The 24,090-nt window shown below is 44.0% G+C and overlaps 1 protein-coding gene across 7 annotated transcripts in view; it reads left to right on the top strand.

Moving 5' to 3' along the window:
* Positions 1-24,090, top strand: part of LIMCH1 (LIM and calponin homology domains 1) — a 317,657-nt gene that overhangs the window by 159,698 nt on the left and 133,869 nt on the right. For 6 of the 7 annotated variants that reach the window (XM_054990321.1, XM_054990320.1, XM_054990316.1 and 3 more), the window contains exons 4-5: positions 14,762-14,868; positions 23,596-23,626. In XM_054990321.1, coding sequence (XP_054846296.1) covers positions 14,762-14,868; positions 23,596-23,626 — 138 coding nt within the window. Of the gene's footprint in view, positions 1-14,761; positions 14,869-23,595; positions 23,627-24,090 lie in introns of those variants that run through there. The other variant, XM_054990318.1, reaches the window with a different exon arrangement.

The raw sequence follows: 24,090 nt of genomic DNA, 5'->3' as shown, positions 1-24,090 counted from the left end.
TACGCTAAATTGTATAATAAAAAAGAGGTGAATAAAGATTCAATAGCGACATATCTGGGGAAAATGAGGCTCCCAGTGATCTCGGAAGATTGGAGAAATAAATTGAATAGTGAAGTGACAGAGGAAGAGATAAGGAAGGCAATACAGTCAACAAATCTGGGTAAGGTGCCAGGGCCTGATGGACTCACAGCTAAATTTTACAAGGTAATGGTTAATGAACTGGTGTCATTCCTAAAAGAAGTGATCAATGGTGTTATGAGAGACCAAAGAATTCCAGATACTTGGAGTGAAGCTAACATATCATTGATCCCTAAAGAAGGACAGGACTTGACTAACGTCAAAAATTACAGACCTATTTCCTTACTTAACAATGACTATAAGATCTTTGCGAAGATCTTAGCGGAAAGAGTAAAGGGATGGCTATCCGAAGTTATTGGGGAAGAACAAGCTGGTTTTTTACCAAATAGACAAATTAGAGACAATTTAAGGACAGTTATAAATGCTATTGAATATTATGATAGGCGTTGTGATAAGGAGGTTGGGTTCTTCTTTGTGGACGCTGAAAAAGCTTTTGACAATTTGAACTGGGATTTTATGTTCGCCACTATGGAACAGCTACAGTTGGGAGAAAGATTTATCAGAGCAGTAAAAGAAATCTACAGAGACCAGAGTGCAGTAATTGTGGTGAATGACGAGGTGACTAAGAAATTGACTATAGGTAAAGGTACAAGACAAGGTTGCCCGTTGTCTCCACTGTTGTTTATAATGGTTTTGGAAATTTTGATGATACAGATCCGAGAAGATAATGCAATCCGTGGAATAAAGATAAAAGACTTTTCCTATAAGGTCAGAGCATTTGCAGATGATATAATGTTAATTGTGGAAGATCCAATTGAAAACATGCCAAGGGTAATAGAAAAAATCACAGAATTTGGAGATTTGGCAGGTTTTTTTGTAAATAAAAAGAAGTCAAAGATACTGTGTAAAAATATGATTAAACAAAAACAACAGCAACTTATGGAAATAACAGACTGTGAAGTAATAAATAAGGTGAAATACTTGGGAATTGAACTGACTGCAAAGAATATAGATCTATTCAAGAATAACTATGAGAAATTGTGGACTCAAATAGAGCGAGACTTGATTAAATGGAATAGATTGAATTTGTCATGGTTGGGAAGAATTGCAGCAGTCAAGATGAAGGTGCTGCCAAGAGTGATGTTTTTGTTACAGACAATACCAGTTATTCGGGACTCCAAGCAGTTTGAGAAATGGCAGAGAAAGATATCGGACTTTGTTTGGGCAGGCAAAAAGCCTCGAGTGAAAATGAAAGTGTTACAGGATGCGAAAGAGAGAGGCGGAATGCAACTGCCCAACCTAAGACTTTACTATGAGGCAATCTGCTTGGTTTGGCTGAAGGACTGGATGATGCTTAAAAAGGGAGGGATAAGAATGGAGAACTCGGACTTGGAGGAAGTAATTTTACAAGAAGACAAAAAGGAAATTTCAAAGGTCTATAAAGTGTTGTTAAAATGGTATACTGAAGAAGAGGTAGTTAAGGTGCAAATGGTGAAGTGGGCTATAAATTTTAATAAAGAAATAACAATGGAGGCGTGGGAATACTTGTGGAAAAATACTTTGAAGATTACGACATGCACTAACATTAAAGAGAATGTCTATAAAATGATCTATCATTGGTACCTGACACCAAAGAAAATTGCGCTAGGGAAGGTGAACACGTCTAATAAATGCTGGAAATGTAAAAAGCATGAAGGATCTTTGTACCATATGTGGTGGACTTGTGAGGTAGCCAGGCAGTACTGGGGGGAAATAATAAGAGTAATAAGTGAGATTTTACAGTTTCAAGTTAATAAGAACCCAGAACTCCTGCTACTGAACTTGGGAATGGAAGATATTCCAGCACAACATAGGACATTGCTTTTTTACATGACAGCAGCGGCTAGACTTTTGTATGCGCAAAAGTGGAAAGTACAAGAAGTGCCAACTATCGAGGACTGGATTCACAAATTGCTGTACATGGCGGAGATGGATAAACTGACAAGAAAACTAAGAGACCTTGATCCAGGACAGTTTAACACAGATTGGGAGAAGCTGAAACAATATTTGGTGAAAAAATGGGAGGTGGGAGGAGAACTGTGGCAGTTTGAAAATTATTGAAGAAAAACAAAAGAAGAGAGAAGTGACTATACCGGGGGGAGGAGAGTTAAAGAAGAATTACTAAGCAATTATTCTATTTGATTATTCTATACAGTACTGAGTAATAGTTATTATGTGATATATAAGAATAGAAATTAATTAATTAATTATGTTGCTGGCAGATAGGGGTGTAATTGAGAATTAACAGAATTAAAATTCATGAATACAAGAAGGGAGGGAATGAGAAGTAGCATATAGAATATAGGTTAAATTGATTGACTTATGCTGAAGGTATTTTTGGTTATAGCGATATTTAGAAATGTGCAGAACATGGGTCAAATTGATTGACTTATGTTGAATGTATATTGTGTTTATAGTTATATTTAGAAATGTGTAGAATACGAGTCAAATTGATTGACTTTATGTTATAAAGATAAGAGATATAAGAGGAAGTAAAGAGTAACATATAGAGTATAAGTTAAATTGGTTGACTTATAAATGTATTCATCACTTATGAGTACTCAAGTTATGTATAGGGAGGGATAAATTTGCGAAGATTTAAAGACAGCAGATATCCAAGGCAGAGTTGTCCCATATTGATGACATTAGAATGAATAAGTTAGAGTACAGGATATTGAGAATATTACCAGTATTATTACTATTGAATAATATGCCAGGAATATATTAGTTAGTTGATAAGTGAAGGGAAACTGACTTAGCACTGTGTTATAATAGATTAGCTTAGAAGAGTGTGAAAGTATATGTTTAATTGACAAAATAAGTTGAAATGAGTAGGGGAAGAATAGACAAAGGGTTGGAAAACTGTTGGAAGTCAACAAACGGGGGGGGGGAAGGGAGGGGGTTAGAACTGGAATATTAGAGTATTTTGATTGTTATAAATGACCAAATATTTCTAATTCCAATAAAAAATTTTATAAAAAAAAAATTATTAAAAAAAAAAGGAAAGGAAAGGCTAAGCTAGAAATGAAGTGCAGGTTTTTGTTTTTGTTTAATATGCGAGGCATTGAAACATGACCCCCGCCCCCCCCCCCCCCCACAGTATTCTGAAACTATACATTCTCCACATCGTTCATTGCACAGTGATTTAGCAGTGAATGTGGTTGGGTTGTTTTTCTGGGACTGTATAGTGTCTTGTTGGTTTTCCTACCCTGACCCTTCCTGCACACTTGTACCATGAGAAGGAGATTTTGCTTTTGGTTTTCGCACTGATTATCTGTGCTTGATGGAGTCCAGCCTGTGATGCTCAAAAGCACACGTTTATACTTTTGACAAAACCTCTATCAAGCTTCAGCTGTTAAATGATCTCTGATTATTATTTTTTTTTTTGCAATGTTTTGTTAGTGTTGTGGTTACATCTAAACCCCGTTCATACTGTAGCTGGCATTTCCTTGTTACCTTCTTGTTTTCAGTTGAGTGTACTTTCTGCTCTCTGCTGCTAGCAAGACTGCATTGGACTGAGTTGGTAATTTTGTTCTGGTTGGCCTCAAATGCTCTTTTGTCCACAGTTTTTTTTAAAAATCTTACACAAATTCAGCACTTAATTTTTCACAAATGCCGTTACACAATCTCTTTAACCTTAGCATATGAACTGATTTGAAGAACTAAAATCCTGTCAGATCTTAGTTTTGACGTGGCTTTTAAAAGTGGGAATCTACAAGAACTTGCGGGGGGCGTCTCATTTCCCCCGCTCCCCACCATGTCCTCTTTCCCTTACCTGCCCCCCCAGCCTCTCCCCCTTTTCCTCCTTCATTCTGTCCTTCCCACCCACCTTTTTCTTTCCTCCTGTCTTTACTTCCCCGCCCCCTGGCGGCCTCTCCCTTGTGGCCCAGATGCATGGTGGGGAACCTGCAAGGATTTGTGGTGGGGGTCACACTTTCCACTGTGTCCTCTTGTATCCCCGCACTATTCCCTCTTCCCCTCCTCCTGGCAGTCCCCTTATGTTTCCCCACGTCTTTTTCTCCTTCAAACCCACTCAACAACTTACCTTTATTTTGCCCTCCTTCTTCTCTTCTGTTTCTTAATTTACTTGGTTTATGTATTGCCTTTCTCCACAGTGCGGACCCAAAGTAGCTCACGCCGTTCTCCTGGCCCCCATATTCTCTTCACAACAGTCTTGCTGCCTATTAATAGGCATGACCAGGAAGCAGCAGCCGGCCAGGCTAGACTGGGGGGAGGGTGCTGGCCGGGCCTTTGAGACCTTGTGGACCCCCTTGGTGTGGGATCCTGTTCTCTGGATTCCCGACCTGGATGTTCCCTTCGTACTCCAGATGGAAGACTCTGGGATGGGCCTGGGAGCTGTGTTGTCGGGAAAGCATCCCATTTTGTCTCTCAGCCTAGGCATGGTGGCATGCCATAACTGAGCGGGAAGCCCTAGCTATGTGTTGGGCAAGAGAGTAGGGTTACCAGCCTCCAGGTAGTGGCTGGAGATCTCCCAGAATTACAACAGGTCTCCAGGCGATAGAGTTCACCTGGAGAAAATGGCTACTTTTGGGGGAGGACTCTGTGGAATCATGCCAAGATCCTTTCCCTCCCCAAACCCCACTTTCTCCAGGTTTCTCCAGGTTTTATGCCCTAGATCTCCAGGAATTTCCCAACTTGGAGCTGGCAACCCTACAAGAGAGAAGCGCCAGCACTATCTGTGGGGCAGCCCTTTCCCACTAGTTACGAACATGCCCTGCTTCAGTAGCAGCAGCGGCCCTAGATGAGGAAGGCAAGTCCTCACTTGACCGGCGGTTCCTGGCCCTGCAGCCCTACTCTTTGGAAGTGGTCCACTGGGCTGGAGGGGCCCACTAGAAGGCTGACCTTTTTTCCTTTTGACAGGAGGGGGAGACCGGGACGCTCACCCAGTGGCAGTTGGCCAGCTGCCTCAGGGGCCTCACTGACCGGGAAGGTCATTCCCTTCAGCTGGAGGCACCCAGCTAGCCAGGAGGCAGGGAGGGGGCGAGGCCCATGGCTGGGGTGGGCTTTCAAGGGGGTACTGCACCAGAGTTGAGGGTGTGGCTGAGTGGGAGGAGGGGGGTTAGGCCATTTGGGTAGGTCAGTGAAGTTAACTGATTCCTGTTTGGTGTTGCAGAATAAACGTTGAAGTGGCTTGCACTCTTGGCCTCCAAGGAGTTCTGACCAGCATGGTCTTGTAGCAGTCGGCCCCCTCCCCAGCTTAGCACTGGCTCCAACTCTACCAGCCCCTGACCTGCTCCGGCCCCAGCCGGTGGCACAACAGCAGCTGTGCTTTGCATGAGCAAAGTCCCAGGCTCAGTCCCAGGCATTTCCCATTAAAGGATCTTAATTAGCAGGGGCTCGGAAACACCTTTCACTTCCAGCAACCCAAGCGAGCAGTTGCCAGCTGAGCTGGGTGGGTCAATTGCCTGACTTGGTGTTCGGCGACTTTATGTGTTCCTCTTATGTCTTCAGTCCAAGCAGAAGAAAGTGAGTGAGAAAGAAGAGGCTCCCTCAATGACAAAAGAAACTATCAAGGCATTTTGACCACTTTGATTGGTGCCTGCTGTGAAAGACTCGCAGGAGAACAGATTTGCATTCCGCCCCCCAGTCCTCCTTTACTATCCTTTTTACTCCACTTTCCTTCCTTCCTGGCTGAATTCCCCCACATACTCTTTGCCCCGATCCTCTTCCCTGCCTGCTGCTTCTCTACCCCCACTGACCATCTTTGACCACTAAAATCCTGCAAGATCACCACCTCTCAAGATCTCAAGAGCAATTTTAGATTTGTCGAAAAATTGATCGGTCCATGGCTCAGACTGAATCTCCAATTCCGAGAGAGAGGCCTAGGGCTGCCGAGGAACATAGTTTGTATAGATTTCGTAGGCAAGCACAGACATCAGAGAGGTGATTGCCTAACTAGTCCAAAATGGCTGCTGAGAACTCACGAGATGATCTTGCAGGTTTCTCTGTTGTTTTATGTTTATTCTCTCCCTCCCTTTAGGTAGGTGTTTCCTGCAAACTTGAGGATTCCCCCAGATTCCTCCAGTTTTGCAGAAATATCTTCCCTTTCTGTACTTGACCACATTGTGCAATGTAGTCATCACGTTTATTCATACTGACCATAATCTACTTTCTTTGCTATGAAATTGAAATTGGATAGAAGTAGTAGTAGCGCATCTTCCTTCCAAACACATTTTTAAAATGTTGTTGGAAAAGAACTGATGTTGTTCATTGAAATGCATTCATTAGATTTTCTTTTATATAACACCAGGGCTCATTTTGACAGGGAATGCACAGGAACGCAGTTCCGGCAGTTCTCCAAAGAAGTCACATGTCAGGTGGCCCTGCCCACCTGATTTTTGGCCATTTTGGGCCCGTTTTGGCCTGGATCGGGGCTAAAACAGCCCAATTCAGGCCCAAAATGGCCAGGATCAGGCCCAAAACAGCCAGGATTGGTCCCGAAATGGCCAGGATCAGGCCTCTGACGGGTGGTGGATCACTCTCCTGCTCAGCAGTGGCCCAATCCTGACCATTTTGGACCCCCTTTCAGCCATTTTCAGCCCCTTTTTGCCATTTTGGGGCCAATTTCAGCCCTGAATAGCCAGGATTGGGTCCAAAACAGCCTGGATAGGTGATGTCAGGGGGTGTGGTATATGCAAATCAGTTATGTCAATGACACACTTCCAGTGATGGCAAGGGCGTGGCATATGCAAATGAGTTATGCTAATGAGTTCCTGCCGCTCTTTTTCTATGAAATGACCCCTGTATAACACTGGCATGAGGATAGCAAAGCTGTAAATGAAAAAAGTATTTGACGCATGGCTGTCCCACTGCAGCATAATTTTGGTTTTGTTTAGTCAGAAATCAGACCGCTAGAGATTACTGAAACGTGTTCTTTGGCACACAAGGAGGAGATATTTAATTTTAAAAGAGGAAAGGAATCTGTTGCTGTTCCCTTTAGGAGGTCATGAACTTGAGCAGGAATTAACTTTTTTTTGTGTGTGGTAACTGTAGTTAGTTTGTAGCTTGTCTTTTGGGAATAGAGATTTCGTCTGGGCGTCCTAGCTACCGCCAGGCCTTTTGCCCTCACAGACCAGGCCTTGTTGCTTTCGAGGTCCAGCGATACCAGGCGTAACAGATACTGTTGGAGGTCAGCTGCTCCTGCCATCCGCCTTTATAGCTTGACAGCCCTCCTCACGTTGCTGTTTGTTCTCATTGCTGGAGAGAATATTGATATTGGCCAGTGGTTCCTGTTTATTAGCTTTAAATGAAAGATAATGTTACTTAATTTGACACATACAAAAAGTACAAATCAAGGAAGAAAAATGGGTGGATATAGTCGCATTAATCGCAGCCCCATGTTTACAAAGGCTTCGTAGGACTTGCCAGCTGGTGACACCCTGCAGTTTCAAGCATTTCACGTGGTATTCATTTTCATCTTGAAATACCTCTTTCTTTTTTGCGACTTAACGTCTACAAAATTAAAGATGTTGAAGGGAATTCAAGATAGCTTTTTTGTTTTGCCTTTGTCCATGAGGGCCTAAGGTTTGGGGCTGTTTCCTAGAGTACTCCCACAACCAGGGCTTTTTTTCAGCTGGAACGCGGTAGAACGGGGTTCCGGAACCTCTTGAAAATGGTCACATGGCTGGTGGCCCCGCCCCCTGATCTCCAGACAGAGGGGAGTTGAGATTGTCCTCCACGCTGCTCAGCGGCGCGTTGGGCAATCTCAACTCCCCTCTGCCTGGAGATCAGGGGCCGGGGCCACCAGCCATGTGACCATTTTCTCTGAGGGCAACCCACTGAGTTCCACCACCTCTTTTCCCAGAAAAAAAGCCCTGCCCACAACACTGTGAGTATCACTTCTGTCTGCCATATTCTCATGCCACTGTGGTAATTTTGGCAGCTAGGGTTGCCAGCTCACCTGACCATTGAACTGGAGGTTGTGAGGTGGGTGGCGGGCCCCAGTCTGGGCCTCTTGCTTGAACATGGTCCAGAGGCCTCCAATGACGTCACTTTCAGTTGAAAGTTTTGACTGTATTTGGGGCTGATTTGACCACACTGAAACCCCACAGCTTCCAATTTTCAACTGGAAGTGACGTTATTGGAGGCCTCGGAGCACACATGTGCACCATTTTGCCCTGTGCTTTGAACTTCTGGCCTGCTTCTGGCAGCCCTCATGAGAGTTTCTCATCTAGCTGTTATCTGCTATAAAGGATAACAGTTGACTAGTTGCTTGATAGCACCCACCCAAGTTATTCTGGGTTCCAAATATTATTACACATTTTGCAACCCCACATAAAAGCAAAAAAGCACTCTGTACATGGAACCGAGGCCTCGCTTTCTCCTTGTTGATGAATGTGATGTTTACAGTAAATAAACCCACATCTAATTTTTTTTAAAGTGATTCATACAGACACGTATCTCAACCAGACCTATGTAACAGGGGCTCTAGCAGAGACAGCATTGCATGCGCACAGACTGGAACTTCATCTTGGAGAAGGTCCTTAGCCGTCTCTTGCAAAGGGAAATCTGTGCTTGGAACTGAGTTGAATCTAGTCCTGCTGTTGCAGTGGAGAGACGGGTGGGGATGCATCACTTTGCTGCTTCAAAAGGGGGAAACGCCAGCATTACTGCAGGGAGGCAGGCGGGCGGGCGGACGGACGGACGGACATGTTGTGATATATTAGAAAAAGGATGAGCAGCGAATCTGATCAATGAAATTGTAACCCCTCCCCCCCCCCTTCAGTTCAGGTTAGTACAGCAGTGATATCCATCCACAAAGCCTCATAGAAAGAAAATCTGCACCATCCCTGCAGTGTCCTGAACGAGCTTCGTGAGCTTCCTCTGCAGAAGAAGGAATCTTTGCTCTTCGCTTTTGTCTTCATCTCTGGCTTTTGGACTGTGGGTTGATTTCAGTTAAACATGAAACTCTGTAGAGCTTCCTGCTGAGGTTTTTGCAATGTAGCTGGTAGTAGCTACACACTTTCTGTGTGTGTACACATTGATGCTTGGCATGCCAAATGCCATAGCAATCAGTGAACTGTTCACTGCACACTGAAATAATAAAGAGCGCAACTCTTGCAAAACTGTGAAATTGCAAAACAAACAGTGAGGTTGGAAAGGAATGGCTGAGGTTGAACAGAGGGACCGATGTAACTTGGTGTTTCATAGAAAAGTAGATGGAACCAAGGAAGAGTTGACATTTGTCTGTCTTCAGATCCCTTTCTGTTCAGTATGTTGGGTGGGATTAAAAAGAAGATACAAAATCATTTGGTATCATCCCATAGTCAAACCAGATTTTATTTGTACTAGCTAAAAGTTATGATAAAATAATAGTCTCAAAATAAAACTTTGCATCAAATGTAAATATGATTAATTGTTTAGGCTTAAATTCTCATTAATACTCTAGCTGTAACTTTGCAAGCACATAAACAAAACATATAGCAAATTACCTAATAACACAGTTTTAGTTGTAATTGACTATACATATCACATATGTAATGTAATTCTACTTCAGCCATGTAAATATCAATTTTCCTGGTTGCTTGTGGTAAGTATTAATTGCCCCCAGGCAACCAGGCAGAGAAGATTTGCACAAGTTGTTTCTTTCCTACTTTGAGGTCCTAGATGACTGGTATGACAGCTTAGCCCATATCTCATTTATTTTTATGCAGAGTCACCATTTTTGAGAATCTAGGTGAAAAAAGGTTATCTGTTTAGGATAACAGGATGTGAAACACATTTTAACCCGATACCATAAAGCTGTCTCAACCCTTCCTGCCCAATTTTTAAATTGTTTTAAATGTCCCCGTTTTTTTTATCTTTGTATTTTTTAAAGCTCTGGTTTGAATTTCTTTAATGATCTGTTGTTTGTTTGATTGTCTTTAATGGTTTTAAAATGTGATTTTATTTGGTATGTTTTAATTTGTTCACTGCCTTGGTGGCCCTTATGAGGGCAGAAAGGCAGGATATAAATTTTGTAAAATAAAAACAAATAAGATTAAAAGCAAACAATATTGCTCGCTGGACTCCGTGGATCCCTGGGTTGACCATCACCCCCACAATTTTGCCTCCATATTACTCCCCTCTCTCAGTGACCCTGTTTGTGGATTATGGTTGTCTCCTCAGTTTGGGGAGAAACTTAGAACAATAGAATCTGTGCACGTCCTTGATAGAAAACTGGGAGGTGAAAAGAGAGGCTTGAGTATACTGAGAAAAATTGGGAAGGGTGTTTGGTGTTTTGGGTGCATAGAGGGGAGGTTGAATTCTGTTTTTTAAAGAAGGAAGAATCCATTGTGGAGGAATTGTTAAAGTATTGAATGCCTATGCAATAGAATGGGTAAAAACGCAGATAAAGTCACTCATTTGGAATTCTGATAGAATATTCATGATGTAACTCTATCACGATACCTACAAAGATGAAACAAAAAGGATTCTATTGAAATTAAAGTGTGATTATAGTTGGCTTCAGGCACAAGATCCCCCCCCCCCCCCATCATTAGATGACTTCTATAACAAGGTGACAGCAGAAATCTGTTAAGAGGCACGGCAAGCCACGCATTCTTTTAAGTTGCGTTCTTTTGACAAACTTCTAAAGCCTCAGTCTGCTGAAGTGTGGTGGGCAGCCAAAGAACCCTCCAGTGCTCCGTAGATCTTTTCAGATGATCCAATTCTGCATCACTAGTTGATGACAGAAGTTGCTGGATGATGGGGAGAAATGAATGGCCGTGGCCATGCTAAATATGTCAGGTATTGCTTTTTACAGCAGCTTCTTTAGCACAAAGATTGTGTGTGTGTGTGTGCCTGTGCATGCATATGCACATGTGCGTATATGCTATTTTTTGGGGGGTGGGTGGGTGGGTGTTTTTGGTATCCAGGGATCTCCACAATTACAGCTGCTAGTTCAGTGCTTGGGAAAGTGAAGATGGGGGGATACATTTACAAGCAGCACTGCCCTGATCTATGTTACAAAGACTATGCAAGATGGACCAAAGAATCCGTGGCCTCACTTGACTGCAGAAATAATGAAATTAAGTTGCACAGCGAGGCCATCCTATGGCTGATCTTGCAACCACTTGGAAATTACTTGTGGTACAACAACCTAAGCTACAACCTTTAATGCTTATGGGTCCACCCGATGTCTTCCTACTGTTTGTTTCTTTTCCACTGTCCTCCCAAGACTTGAAAAGGGCACCTTCAGTCTTCTTTCTGCAAAAAAAAAGGAGAGGAAAGATTGGCCTGGGGCCTGGGTCTCTGCATCGGTCCCCGTGGTACTTTCCCCTGTTTGTATTTTTACATTGTAGATGGGGAAGCAACTAAAGACGTGCATCTTTGCAGTGAGTGCAGACAGTCAGATGCTAATTAGACATGTTCTTTTGAATCAGATTTGGAGAGATTTGCCAGGGCGGGGGGAGGAATAGCAAGTGTATGATTACCCCTTTCCATTGAAATTGATAAGGAAGCTGTTCTGCTTCCATTTTGGGCCACACATTCTATCCTTTGGTTCATGATCAGACCATGTGTCCTGCTGTCTTAGAATAATCTTGCTCACCCCTTGTCCAAAGCATTGTCTGCTCAAATAATTAGGTGAGCCTCAGTCCAAGGGTAAAATAGAAAAGAGTCCAGTGGCACCTTTAAGACTAACCAACTTTACTGTAGCATAAGCTTTCGAGAATCACAGCTCTCTTCATCAGATGCATGCCAGTCCAAGGGTGTGTGCACACGAGAGACAGACAAAGGAGGTTAGAATGGCGAGGAGCAGGCAGAAACAGACTACATTTGCATGACTGAATTTCAGTCAAGGAAAAGTGCAGCCCGAGCCCAGAATGACAAGCCAGAGAGGTGACGCCATCAGTAATGTTCAGCTCATAATTAATGTTGTAGGATGTTTTCCCATCAAAATACCGTGCTTTGGTTGCCAGCTATCAATCTAGCCTAACAGAAAGGACTGCCAGAGATTGCCATAATGAAAGGAGGGTATGGCAGTACTGCCCTAACACTCCCAGGTTCTAGACTTCTGCTTCAAGCCCTGCTTTGGAACACACCTCCTCAGTACCTGAGGGCTTTCCCCTTTCTGCCTTAACATCCAATCCAGAGTCTTGTTTTTCATTCAGGAGTGTCCCCCCCCCCGCCTCTCTCCAGCTGCGTGGAAGTCAGAACTGACTCCTGTAACAACGGCTGCCTTCATCACTCCTACCCATGCTTGGCTTTGGTCTTGTGCCTGTATACTCCGGGTCTTGAGTCTTGGCTCATCTGCGATTCCCATTCGAATTCCTTGTGCTCAATCCTGTGGACCATTCTTGCATGTATTGCTTGAAACGGGCTCAGGTTCCTGCTTGGCACCATTACCAAGTGATCCTCCTGGAACTCAGGTTAGGGTAGGTCCAAGATCCTCATGGTTCTTCGGATCCCTAGGATGCTGTAAGCCACCCCATATGATATCCCAGTGAAGAAAAGAATAGACAGTGTCTTCTTCTACTCCCATTGCTATCCCTTCTCCCTTCTGCCCTTCTTTAATCCTCAGTTACATAGATAAACGTTGCGCCGTGGTGATAAACATCGTTGTGACACTGGGGACAAGTGTCTGGGCTCTTTAGTGTTGCAGCGTATTGCCTGATTCTTGCATATTACTTGCATATTTCATGGTTATATCTTGGTTTGTCTCAATGAATGTTCACTGATTCTCCTGCTCGACCCCCTCACCATCTTCATTCCAGCCTTGCCCTGGAGCCCTGTGGCTTGATCAAAAGAGCCCTTCAGATACAAAGTGGTGGTTGAAGTCCAGATTTGGGGGTTTGTCCCTTCCTAGCCACGTGTTAAATCCAAGGCCAGCAGCTCCTGCCAGGACAGGAAGTGAGAGAAGGCCGGGGGGGGGGGGGGAGATTTCTCTCTCACATTTGTCAATGTTGTGTTATTCCGTTTGAGAGCTGGGCCCTCTCTCACAAGTTGCATGTATGAACCACCAACATTGACAGGTTTTTGGACAGACGTTCCCTCCTTCTCTTCCCCTCTTCTTTGTCCGTAAACAGCAGGAATGGCACCAGAGGCATATTTAAAATTCAAAAGTAATTAACTATTTTATTTATATTAGAGGGGGAAAGTCAAGGGAAATTAGGAGTTGAAAATTTCGGAGGTAATTCAATAGAAATCTCTTGATTACATGCACAGACTTTAGTTCTTATGCTCTTCTCAGATACTTAAGTTCTTCTGTTTTGAGGCTTTGGTTCCCTTGTTTCCCCCCAAGCACTCTATATACTTTCTTTTAGTATTTTTTTTCTCTTCTGGAGATAGGAGTGTTGGTACCCACTTTCTAATACTCCACCCCGCTTCTCTTCAAACACCAGTGCTTTGCTTCAGTGTTTGACTGAATCTTCAGGTCTGCAGTTTCCAACCACACCTGAACAGGGATCTCTTCACTCTCCGGAATGACCTCCTTGTTTGACTAGGTAGGGAAAATCTCCTCTCTTTAGAAGATCCATCCCCTTTTCTTTGGCCCAGACGGGAGTCTGTGCCTACTTCCCAAAGTTCCTTGTCAACTTTTCCCCAGTTCTCCTATCGGTGTTAAACTGCTCTCCATTAGGACTCCGTCTTCCAACTGTTCACACTCTATTCCTCTCAGCTACAGCTGAAAAAAAACCCCTTCTGTTTCCAGCTGATGCTTCCCAATCAGATCCCTTGGAGTGGCCTGTCACTCAAAGCTCTCTGTGTCTGTGAGGGATTAACCCTTTACAATCCTTCAGCTGTTTGTACAGCACTTCCGGGCTTTTAAAAAGTGCAGTCCATCACACCATGCTACCTACAAAGCCTTGTGTGCACGTTAGGATTTGTAGTTGTGTTCCTAAACAGTGCACACCACATAGGTCCTCATGTGGAACTAAACCCCATCAAAATCAGTTTAGACAACTTTTAAACAGGACTGAGGTATTTAAAGAAATACTTCACAGAAGTGTGACTTGAAAATCCTGTGTGGTTACAATTGGCAAGTTGGGAGTGTTCAGTTCCTTGAAGCATCTTTCCTTTCCTTTCCTTTCCTTTCCTTTCCTTTCCTTTCCTTTCCTTTCCTTTCCTTTCCTTTCCTTTATTTGTTGGCTCGTTTGACCAAAGGTCTCAAGCTCAGAACTTATAATACACTTATTGCATCTTTTCTTAAAAAGTGGTATAAGAAGGGATGTATTGTGACTGTTTCCTTGTCATTGACTTGCATTTAATCTGGTTAAGCTCATTTGTAAAAGGTAATTATTATGTAAAGGCTGAATGGAGTTCATTGCTTGGTTGTTGATGACTAGAATCTTGACCTTTGTTTCTTCTCCTTTGCCACAATCTAGTTCTGGGAGGGTATGTCACAGTTCATGGGTGTTCAAATAATCTTGTCAAGGAGATGTCTGCGATTTGTTTGTTTATCTTACTTAAAGGAACTGCCAAACCTCATGCAACTACAAATCAAAATGATGCGTAAAGATTTGTATCTTCAGTCTTTCAAATTTTGATTTATGACATAACCAAGTTACATGTTGGTTCCAGATTTGGGAGATTAGAAAACTGGAAATGCTCCCAGTCATTTAGGTTGGCTCAGAACAGAGATGGGTGAATGGAGATAATAATTTTTCATAATCAGCAGGTATTGTATTTGTGCCCCTCTTTTCAGGACAACATTGCTTTGTTCTTACGAGGCTGCAAGGAACTGGGCCTTAAAGGATCTCAGCTTTTTGACCCGGGAGATCTGCAGGACACATCAAGCAAAGCAACAACTAAGTAAGTCAAAAACCTCTTGCATTCCTGGCATTAGACCTGTATAGTGCTTAGTTTGCAATCCTTGTTTTGCTATGTGATAAGGATTCTAGTATTACAAGGATGGTGGCATTCTTTGCTGTAGTTTATTGGCTCTGAAACAGTTCCAGTGGTGGATCGTCGCACAGCCTTAAGGTGGATTGAACGGCAGCACTACAACCCCCCCCCCCTTTTGTTTAATGCCTTTACGAGTGAAGGAGAAAGGATAAAGATAAATCGGAGAAGGTGCAGAGAATGGAGTGTATATGGTGACTTCAGTGTTTTCTTCAGAATGTAGGTCAGGACCCAAAAACGAGTTAGGATCCTCTCTGCAGGTGGCTTGCGAGACCAGGAGGGAGGAGGAAGAACAGAGTGAACTAGAAGAGGAGGATCTGGGAAGCTGGATGGCAAAATTGGTTTGCCTCTTTATAATGTGCAAAATGGCCATTAAAATACTGCCTGTTGGTCACTAGTAGTACATAGTTATAAATGCTAAACATGAAAAATAAAATACAGACTTCTTCAGTGTTTGTTGATGTGAGATAACTGTGTTTTCCCTTGGGGAGGGAGAACGTATTGTGGAGTTACTTTGCAAATAAGTCCTAAAACTACAGTAAATATAGAAGATAGTCTCCCTTGTAAACATTTGAGTACTGCTGGGAGAGATTGAGGTTAAAGACGACCCTTTCCCACCCACCTGCAGTCCCTGGTGCAAGAACTGTGCACTTTCAGTGGTCACCATTTGCAGCAATAAACACTGAGTTGAATTGGAAAAAAAACCAGTACTCTTGCTATACAAGCACAAAAAGCCATTCTGAACTTTTGCTATGCAGCTGTCCTTGGAAGACGTGCAGTTTTTCCTTAGGTACTTAAAAGGAATGAGCAAAGAAAAACGATGCTATTGCAAGGCGGGTGGGACAAATGAGGGACTACAGGAAGGGACAGTTGAGAAGCCGGGTGGATTCTGGAGCCAGCATTGGGTTGGATCTTTGGGTGGAAGAAATATCACTAGAAAGTTCTGTGGTAGGGGGATATACGTACGGAGGAGGCCCTTTCTACACAGTGCATCAGAAGTCAGTGCTGCCAGCTCTAGGAGCTTCGGGAGTTTGTGCAAAATATTTACTATTGTTGTAACATTTTGCCTGGGAAACTGAAAGGTTTCAGTCCCAGCCCCAATTAAAATATAACCAGATGCTTTATAAACAAATGCTATGATAAAATTGAGATGAAAGCATTTTGTTCAAAAAGAAGTTTAAATTTATGGCACGTAATTTGTATTTACGCTACTAGTGTTTCTAAAAAGGCAGAGAAATTAAGTACCTTGTTATTACAGATTAAAGGGACTTGAGATGCTTTATTGTACTCATTAAAGGATCCTCAAAAGCTGATGGCCCTATGATTAAACAAACCATCAGTCTGTTTAACTTCTGATCAAAACAGCGGGCCGTGTGTCTGTGTATCCATGAGAGACAGAATGAATTCGGACAAAATAATCTTCCCTCCCTACCCACACGCAGCAACAAACATTGCAAACCCAAAACCCTGGCAGTAAATAAATGTTATTATTTGTTACATTTATAACTCCTGTTTCTCACAGGAGGTCGGGGATAATATAGACAGCAATCATAAATAATGGATTCCGATGTGTCTGCACTAATGCTCGGAGAATGGGGACGAACAGGAGGAACTTGAAGGCTCAATACAGGAAGGGAACTAGGACCGAATAGGCATTATTGAAACTTGGTGGGATGAGACTCACAACTGAAATATTAAGACTGAGGGGTGCAACCTATTTAAGGGGAATAGAGCAATAAGGAAGGAAGAGGCAGCAGCATTATATGTCAAGGATGCTGTGGCGATCCTGGTGCCTTGGCCAGCTCCGCGAGCTGCTGATGGCTTCTTCCAGCTCCTGACAGCCCATCCAGAGGCCTGTACGGGTGAGCTGGGAGGAGCGTGAGGGTGCTGATAGTAGGCCTGGCCAAGGCCAGGCAGCGGGAGATTTAAAAGGCTAGTGGAGGCTGGAGAGGAGGAGGAGGAGGGGCACAGAGGGAAGCAGCTGGAGGAAGGCTGTATGTGGGCAGGGACAGAGGGAATGAGGGCTTGCAGTGAGAACAGCAGCAGCGGCAGCCGCACCTGTGGATGAAGGGAAACCTGAGCCAAGGATGCCCCAAGCCACACTGCCAGCCCAAGGGCTCCCAAGGGAGAGGAGCTCAGGCCACCAACTGCAGTGGGGAACAGGGAGGAAGGAGCCTGTAGGAGGCAGTAGCTGGGCACTGATGGAGAGAGGCCAGAAGCAGAGGAGGACTGAGGGGCTTATGTTGGGGGTGAGCACAGTGCCACTGGTGGTGGTGGACAGGAGGCCAGCGAGGAGGCAAGGGCCCCCACTGCCGAGTGAAGGGCAGGGGGCCTAGTCTGAGGCCTTGGCGATCCCTTGACAGATGTATATACTTGCAAGGAAATACAAGACTCTGAGCATGGAAGGTCAGTTGAGACCCTCTGGGTAAAAATAAAGGGAGTAGGAAATAAGAGTGATCTTATGGTGGGGGTCTGCTATAGACCTCCAAGCCGGGCAGAAGACTTGGATGATATATGCCTAGATCAGATTACAAAATTTTCAGAGATGGGAGATTTCAGTAAACCTGATATCTGTCGGAAGTCAAACTCTGCCAAAAATGTGAGGTCTAATACATTTCTTACTTGCCCTAGTTGGCAACTTCATCTTGCAGAAGGTGGAGAAGGAAACAAGAGGGTCTTGTATCTTGACCAAACAGGAAGGACTGGCTGGTGAGGTGAAAGCCGTGGGCACCCTGAGTGACCATGTATTTCTGGAGTTTAAGGTCTTGGGTAAGGAAGAATCTGAATGTAGTCAGACATATAGGCAGCATTTTAGAAAACTGATTTTAACAAACTCAGAGCTATGCTGGGTGGAATCCCATAGTCAGAAATACTCAAGGACAAGGGAGCTCAAGAGGGGTGGGAGTTTCTTAAAAGCGAGATGTTGAAGGCACAATCTCAAACAATTCCAATAGGAAGGAAAAATGGACGGAACACAAGGAAGCCAGGGGTGGCTCCTTAAACAGCTCCTTAAAGGTCTGGGAATTTAAAAAGACCCATTTAAGGAATTAAAAGAGGGCCATATAACCAAAGATGTATAAAAACAAATTGCCAGTACTTGTAGAGAGTGTGTTAGAAATACTAAAATTGTGTGTGAGCTTAGGCTAGCGTAAACACAACAGAAAAGGGTTCTTTGGTTATGTTCAGAGCAAGAAAAAGAACCTGGAAGTGGGAAAAGGAAAGTAGAATTCCTTTCCACTGTGGGGAAAGTAGAATTTTAACAGGTGATAAAGAGAGGACAGAACTGCTCGATTCCTACTTGGCCTTAGTCTGCTCCTGCGAGGGAAACTTTGCTCAGCCTAGCTAAAAGAGGAGGAAGGAATTGCAGCCTAAGGTAGACACAGGAGTGGTACGTAAACTCCTGGCTTCTTTAAATGAAATCAAGTCTTCAGGCTCTGATGCATTGCATCCTAGGGTGCTATAGGAATTTGCTGAGGCAATTGCAGAGCGTCTGTGTATCATTTTTGAGAATTCTTGGAGAATAGGCGAGGTGCCAGAAGGACGGAGGTGGGCAGATGTCCCCATTTTCCAGAAGGGGGGAAAGGAAGATCTAAGTAACTACCAACCTGTCAGTTTGATGTCCGTACTTGAAAAAGTTTTAGAAGAAACCATCAATCAGTCAGTCTTTGAGCATTTAGAAAATACAGCTGTGATTACTAAGCATCTGCTTATGTTCCCCCAGAACAAGTCATGTCAGACTAATCGTATCTCCTTTTCTGAGAGAGTTACTGCTTTGTGGACGTCTTGATTTCTTAATTGCAGTAAGGCTTTTTATAAGGTTCCACGTGGTATTCTTGTTGACAGTTTGTAAAACGTGGTTTGGATCCTACTACTGCTAGGTGCGTTTGTAACTGGTTCACCTATTGCACCCAGAGATTGTGTGTAAATGGTTCCTCATCCTCTTGGAGAGGAGTGACGAATGGAGTGTTTCAGCTATTAGTCCTGGGTCCTGTGTTATTCAACATCTTTATAAATGACTTGGAGAAAGGAATAGAGAGGGTGCCAATTAAATTTGCAGATGATACTAAATTGGGAGGGGTTGCCAGCACAGTAGAAGACGGGATACAGGATGATCTTGACAGGCTGGAAAACTAGGCTAAATCTAACAAAAATAATGTCAGTAGAGATCAGTGTAAAGTTCTACATTTAGGTAGGAATAATTAAAGGCATAATTATAGGATGGGTGAGATATGTCTTGTCAGAAAAAGATCCCGGGGTCTTAGTAGATCATACACTGAACATGAGTCAGCAGTGTGATGTAGTAGCTAAAAAGGCAGATGCAGTTTTGGACTGTGTAGTGTCCGGATCCCACAAAGGGATGGTATCACTTTGCTCTGCTCAGATTAGACCTCACCTAAGTATTGTGTTCGGTTTTGGGCGCCACAATTTAAGAAGAACGTTGACAAGCTGGGACGTGTCAAAGGAGGGCAACAAAGTCAGTGAGGGGTCTGGAGACCACGTCTTATGAGGAAAGGCTGAAGGAGCTTGGAATGTTTAGCCTGGAGAGGAGACGACTGAGAGGTGACGTGGTAGCCCTGTTCAGGTATTTGAGGGGCCGTCACATAGAAGACGGAGTGGATTTGTTTTCTGTTGCCTCAGAGGGTTGGGCGAGAAACGATGCGTTAAAATTAAAGCAAGGGATTTTTAAGCTAAACATTAGGAAGAACTTCCTAACAGAGCAGTTCCTCAGTGGAACAGGCTTCCTTGGGAGGTGGTCAGCACTCCTTCTTTGGAGGTTTGTAGGAAGATCTCTGACAGCAATCCTGATTCTGTAGCTCAGTAGGAATTTAGGCAGATTGGGAGAAAGAGGGCAGGGAGAGATGAGCTGGTGCTTGGTTCTCGTGGCCCTTTCTTATATGCCCAGGGTAATGCCGATCGCCACCTTGAGGCCAGGGGGGAATTTTCCTCCAGGCCAGATTGGCCAGGGATCCTGGAGGTTTTTTGCCTTCCTGTGGGCATAGAGTGGCAGTCCCTGGGAGATGGGGTGGGGGGTGGGGAGGTAGCTGTGAATATTCTGCATTGTGCTGAGCATTGGACTAGATGATCCTTGGGGTTCCTTCTTGGTCTGTGCTTCTGTGTTTAAGCAGTTTTGCTCAGAATCCCACTGATCCGTTCGATGGGGCTTACCCCTAGGAAAGTGTTCTTGGGATTTATAGGTCCTTTAGTTTAATCCTCTGCTCAGTGCAGGGTGTCCAAAGTTGGAGTATTCCTGACATGATGGCCAATCAGCCTCTGTGTGACGACCTCCAGTGATGGAGAGCCCACCTCTTGATACCTGGCTCTGTTGTCAAACTGTTCCAACCATTAGGAAATTACTCCTAATGTTCAGCTGAAAACCCGATTTGGTCCCCTGTGGAGCACAGGAGCGCTCCCAGGGCAGCATGTGACCTGCACGATGACATCACTTCCCAGAAGTGACATCATTGCACAGACTGGGAGTGTGCGAGCACGAGGGAAGACCAAAAGTAGGCCTCCAGCCTCTACCCTCCCGCCCAGGGGGTAGGGGGACCTGGTGGTAACCCTACTTGGGATGCATTTTGGCAGTTGCCCACAGCCATCTCCAAATCCTTGCAGAAGAACCTGTGTGAGCTGCCTGGGTTTTCTTTTCCACGGTCCCCTCCGCATCTTGTAGACAGCAGCGCATGTGGCAGCAGAGCCTGTGGCCGTTCCCCGTCCCCTCCCTTTCTCTTCCTTATGGGTCTCTCTACGTTCCAAGGCTCAGAGCTTTAAGATGGTGTTTGTTGCTGTGCTGCCCTAGCAACTGCACTTCATTTGCTCATTGCAACATTGAGAAACCTGTCCCTGCCCATCATTTCAGCCTCTGCATATCAACAATGTAAAGGTTGTTATCTTTAGGGGTCATGTGCTGTATTGTTTATCTAGACTGAGCTCACAGCCTTCCGAAGGGTCACGTGTAAGCCGACAGAAAGAAAATTGGCTGCTAGAGAAAAGTGCATTGACATCCTCCGTAATACGAGGTTCCTCGTGACTTGCTGCGATTTCCCCCCAAACCTCATCCCTGCTTTTGGCCCCCTGATGAGCTGTCAAAGAACAGTAAAGTTCTGTGTCTCCTGCACTCGTTCCTGACATAGGGCCTGCGCACAGGAACTTTGGTGCTCCTTTGGCTGAGTTGGATGCTGCTGGTCAAGAAGGACGAGGCTTTTAAGAGATCAGATTTGTTTTTTGATGGAACACAGTTGGCCGTTGCAGACCAAATTAAGAACTGGGGGCGGGGGGGGGCGGTACTGATGGATCCAGCCCTCCTGTCTGAAGTGCCTCTTCCAACTAACTCTCTCCAACTCTGTCAATCTGGCCACTCTCACTTGAGCTTCTGCAGCCTCATGGATGGATTACTGTGACAAGCTCTGTGTTGAGGTGCAATGAATCCAACCTGGGAGCCGTAGCCACTTCAGAGTGGGGCAGCCTGACTATTGCCAGGGGGCTAGCCAATGGGAACGTCTCTCGCCTATCTCGAAACAGCTACGTTGGCTGCCACATCCAGTTTGTTTCCACCTCCAGTTGAAGGGGTTGGTTATGACCTTTAAAACCCTTCATGGCCACATATTTTCCAAACCATCTCTCCTTATATGACTCCACGTGCCAGCTATGATCCTCAGGTTGCTGCCTTGTGGCTGTCCCCCCACCTCAGGGTTGAACACCTGGCACGCACAAGTGCCCATTTCTTTTCAGTGGTTGCTTTCACTTGGTGGAATGGGCTCACTAAGTTGGTGAGGGTGAGCAATCGCCATCCTTGGAAGCTTTTAGGAATCACTGAAAGGGACGGGTTTAAACCGGGTTTCAGCGGCAGGCATTGTCCTGGAATGGGTAATGGGAATGTGTTGCATTACAGATGGTTTTAACTTAGAATTGTAAACCGTCTTGAGCCACAAGGGAAAGATGGGGTATAAATATCATATAAATAAAATTAACGTCTGCATGTGCAATTGAGCATTGCACTAGGTTTAGGGCACAGTTATGACTGCAATATTAAAACAGGCATGGAGGAAGTGCCCTAAAATATAGATTAAAAAAGAGAGAAGGATCTTAGAATGTAAAAATAGAATGAATATGTTTATAGAATAACAATAATACTAGAATGTATATATTGCTTTTAAAGCCTTCCATGCCCTTTAGAGGCAGTCTGCATATAAAAAGAGCCAGTGTGGTATAGGCTAGGATCTGGGAGACCCCAGCTCAAATCCCCACTCTTCCACGCAAGCTTGATGGGTGACCTTGGGCCAGTAGCCAGCCTAACCTACCTCACAGGATTGTTGTGTGTGGGGGGGGGAATGGAGATGTGCATGATTAGATGATTAGTTGTGTGGTGTATTTTAAGTCTGTTGTGATCTGCCCTGAGCCCACTTGTGTGGGGAGGGCGGACTATAAATTGAATAAATAAATAAATAAATAAATGATGTGAGCTGCTTTAGGTCCCCATTGGCAAAAAGGATGGGGTATAAATAAAATAAATCTCACTTATCTGTGCAATAGTTCCAGAGGGTAGGTTAGCCTTATTCCCATATTGCAGTTTGGGACTGAGGCTGTTTGATGGGGCTCCAAACCTCCCAAATGGCACATGGAACCTCCGAAAGGTACATGGAAAAATCAATAACAGAAATTGATCCCATGCATTTTGAGGCAGTGTGCTCTTTGTCAAGAGTAGTTTTCCACTATTTGCACAACCAAACTTGTCTCTTAATTCAAGTAGTGGAAAAATACCTTTGTCAAAGAGCACAGCCTCAAAATGCATGGGGTTGGATTTCTATTATTGATTTTTCTGTGTATATTTGGGGAGGTTCTCCTTCTCCTCCGTCCTTCCTCAGTGGATTATTGCACATCTTTTTAGTTTTGCATTGTTCAGGCAGCCACTGAACTCTCTCTCAATGTGTAGGATGTTCATGTGAGATGCTTACTTTTTTTGGAGGTGAGAGAATTCCTCTGAATCACAATTAAGGCCTGGTAAAATCTGTGTCGAACCTGCAAGTGAGCTTCAGTTCATCACCTTTGTACTCTGTGTTTAATGGCATAGCATTATAAATTTTGTCCTTCATGCAAAAATAAATTATGGATATTGGTAAAAGTTAATAACATCAGCAAGCTACACAGTGGCTGGAGGGTTAGGGTCTTTGTCACTGTTCTTTCTCAAGGTCATATTTCCACTGAAGAACAGCTGTTTGCCTCCTTTAATTGTTTTTTCCAGTCCAGTTTTGGTTGTGTTGACTACAGCGACACTGGGAGCTTCATTTTGTTTGTTTGTTTGTTTGTTTACTTATTTAGATTTTTATTCTGCCCTCCCCGCTTTTCAGCTGGCTCAGGGTGGATTACATTCAATAAAAACATTACAATAAAACTTACATTTTAACAGTTTAAAACAGCAGTGACAAGACCAGTGTGTAATACAAATTCGTTCTACCTGATGGATGGATGGGTGCTTTCCACCTTCCCAGTATATTTTTCATGTGTTTCTAACCAGCAGACAGGCTCCTGCAGGCTTTTGTTCGAGGAAACATGTGACCGACTGCTTAACACAAGCTGTTGGAAAGAGTTTCTGCTTTCTGATATTCCTCTCTCCTTTCTTTTTTGTGTGCACACATCCAGGAATCTTGATGGTAGCAGGAAGCTGAAAAATGTAAGTATGGAGACGTGCAGCATCTCCCGGGGAGTTGTGTTGTTAACAAAGATTGTGACTCTTGTAGGCAAATGCTGTCGTGTGTGTCTGAAAAAGTGCTTTTTTGTATCTTGGCATGTACCTGATCTCTCCTCAGTTCTGTGGTGCTGTTGTGGAAACCTCTCTTTGCTCCCTCTTCAATTAGGAAATAACATAACTCCCTGAGGCACCAGATAAATTTTAAAGCTTGTTTCCAGGAAAAGAACATTTTGTAAAACTATATTTATGTCTTTCCCAATGTTTTGTGTGTTGCAAAAAAGGAGCATGGTTTTATTTGGTTTGTTTGGTTGACACGGAAATACCATCGATGTATAATCCTAAATTATCTTGCAGGACTGTCATTTTTCATTGTGACTGCAAGATTTTCTTTGCTTCTGCACATTGCATGGGTGTGTGTGTGTGTGTGTGTTTTCAAAGCAGCCCTT

Source organism: Eublepharis macularius, chromosome 10 (assembly GCF_028583425.1).
Source record: "Eublepharis macularius isolate TG4126 chromosome 10, MPM_Emac_v1.0, whole genome shotgun sequence".
Taxonomy (NCBI): domain Eukaryota; kingdom Metazoa; phylum Chordata; class Lepidosauria; order Squamata; family Eublepharidae; genus Eublepharis; species Eublepharis macularius.
The sequence above is the reverse complement of the archived record's forward strand: the minus strand, read 5'-3'. Positions and strand labels throughout refer to the sequence as shown.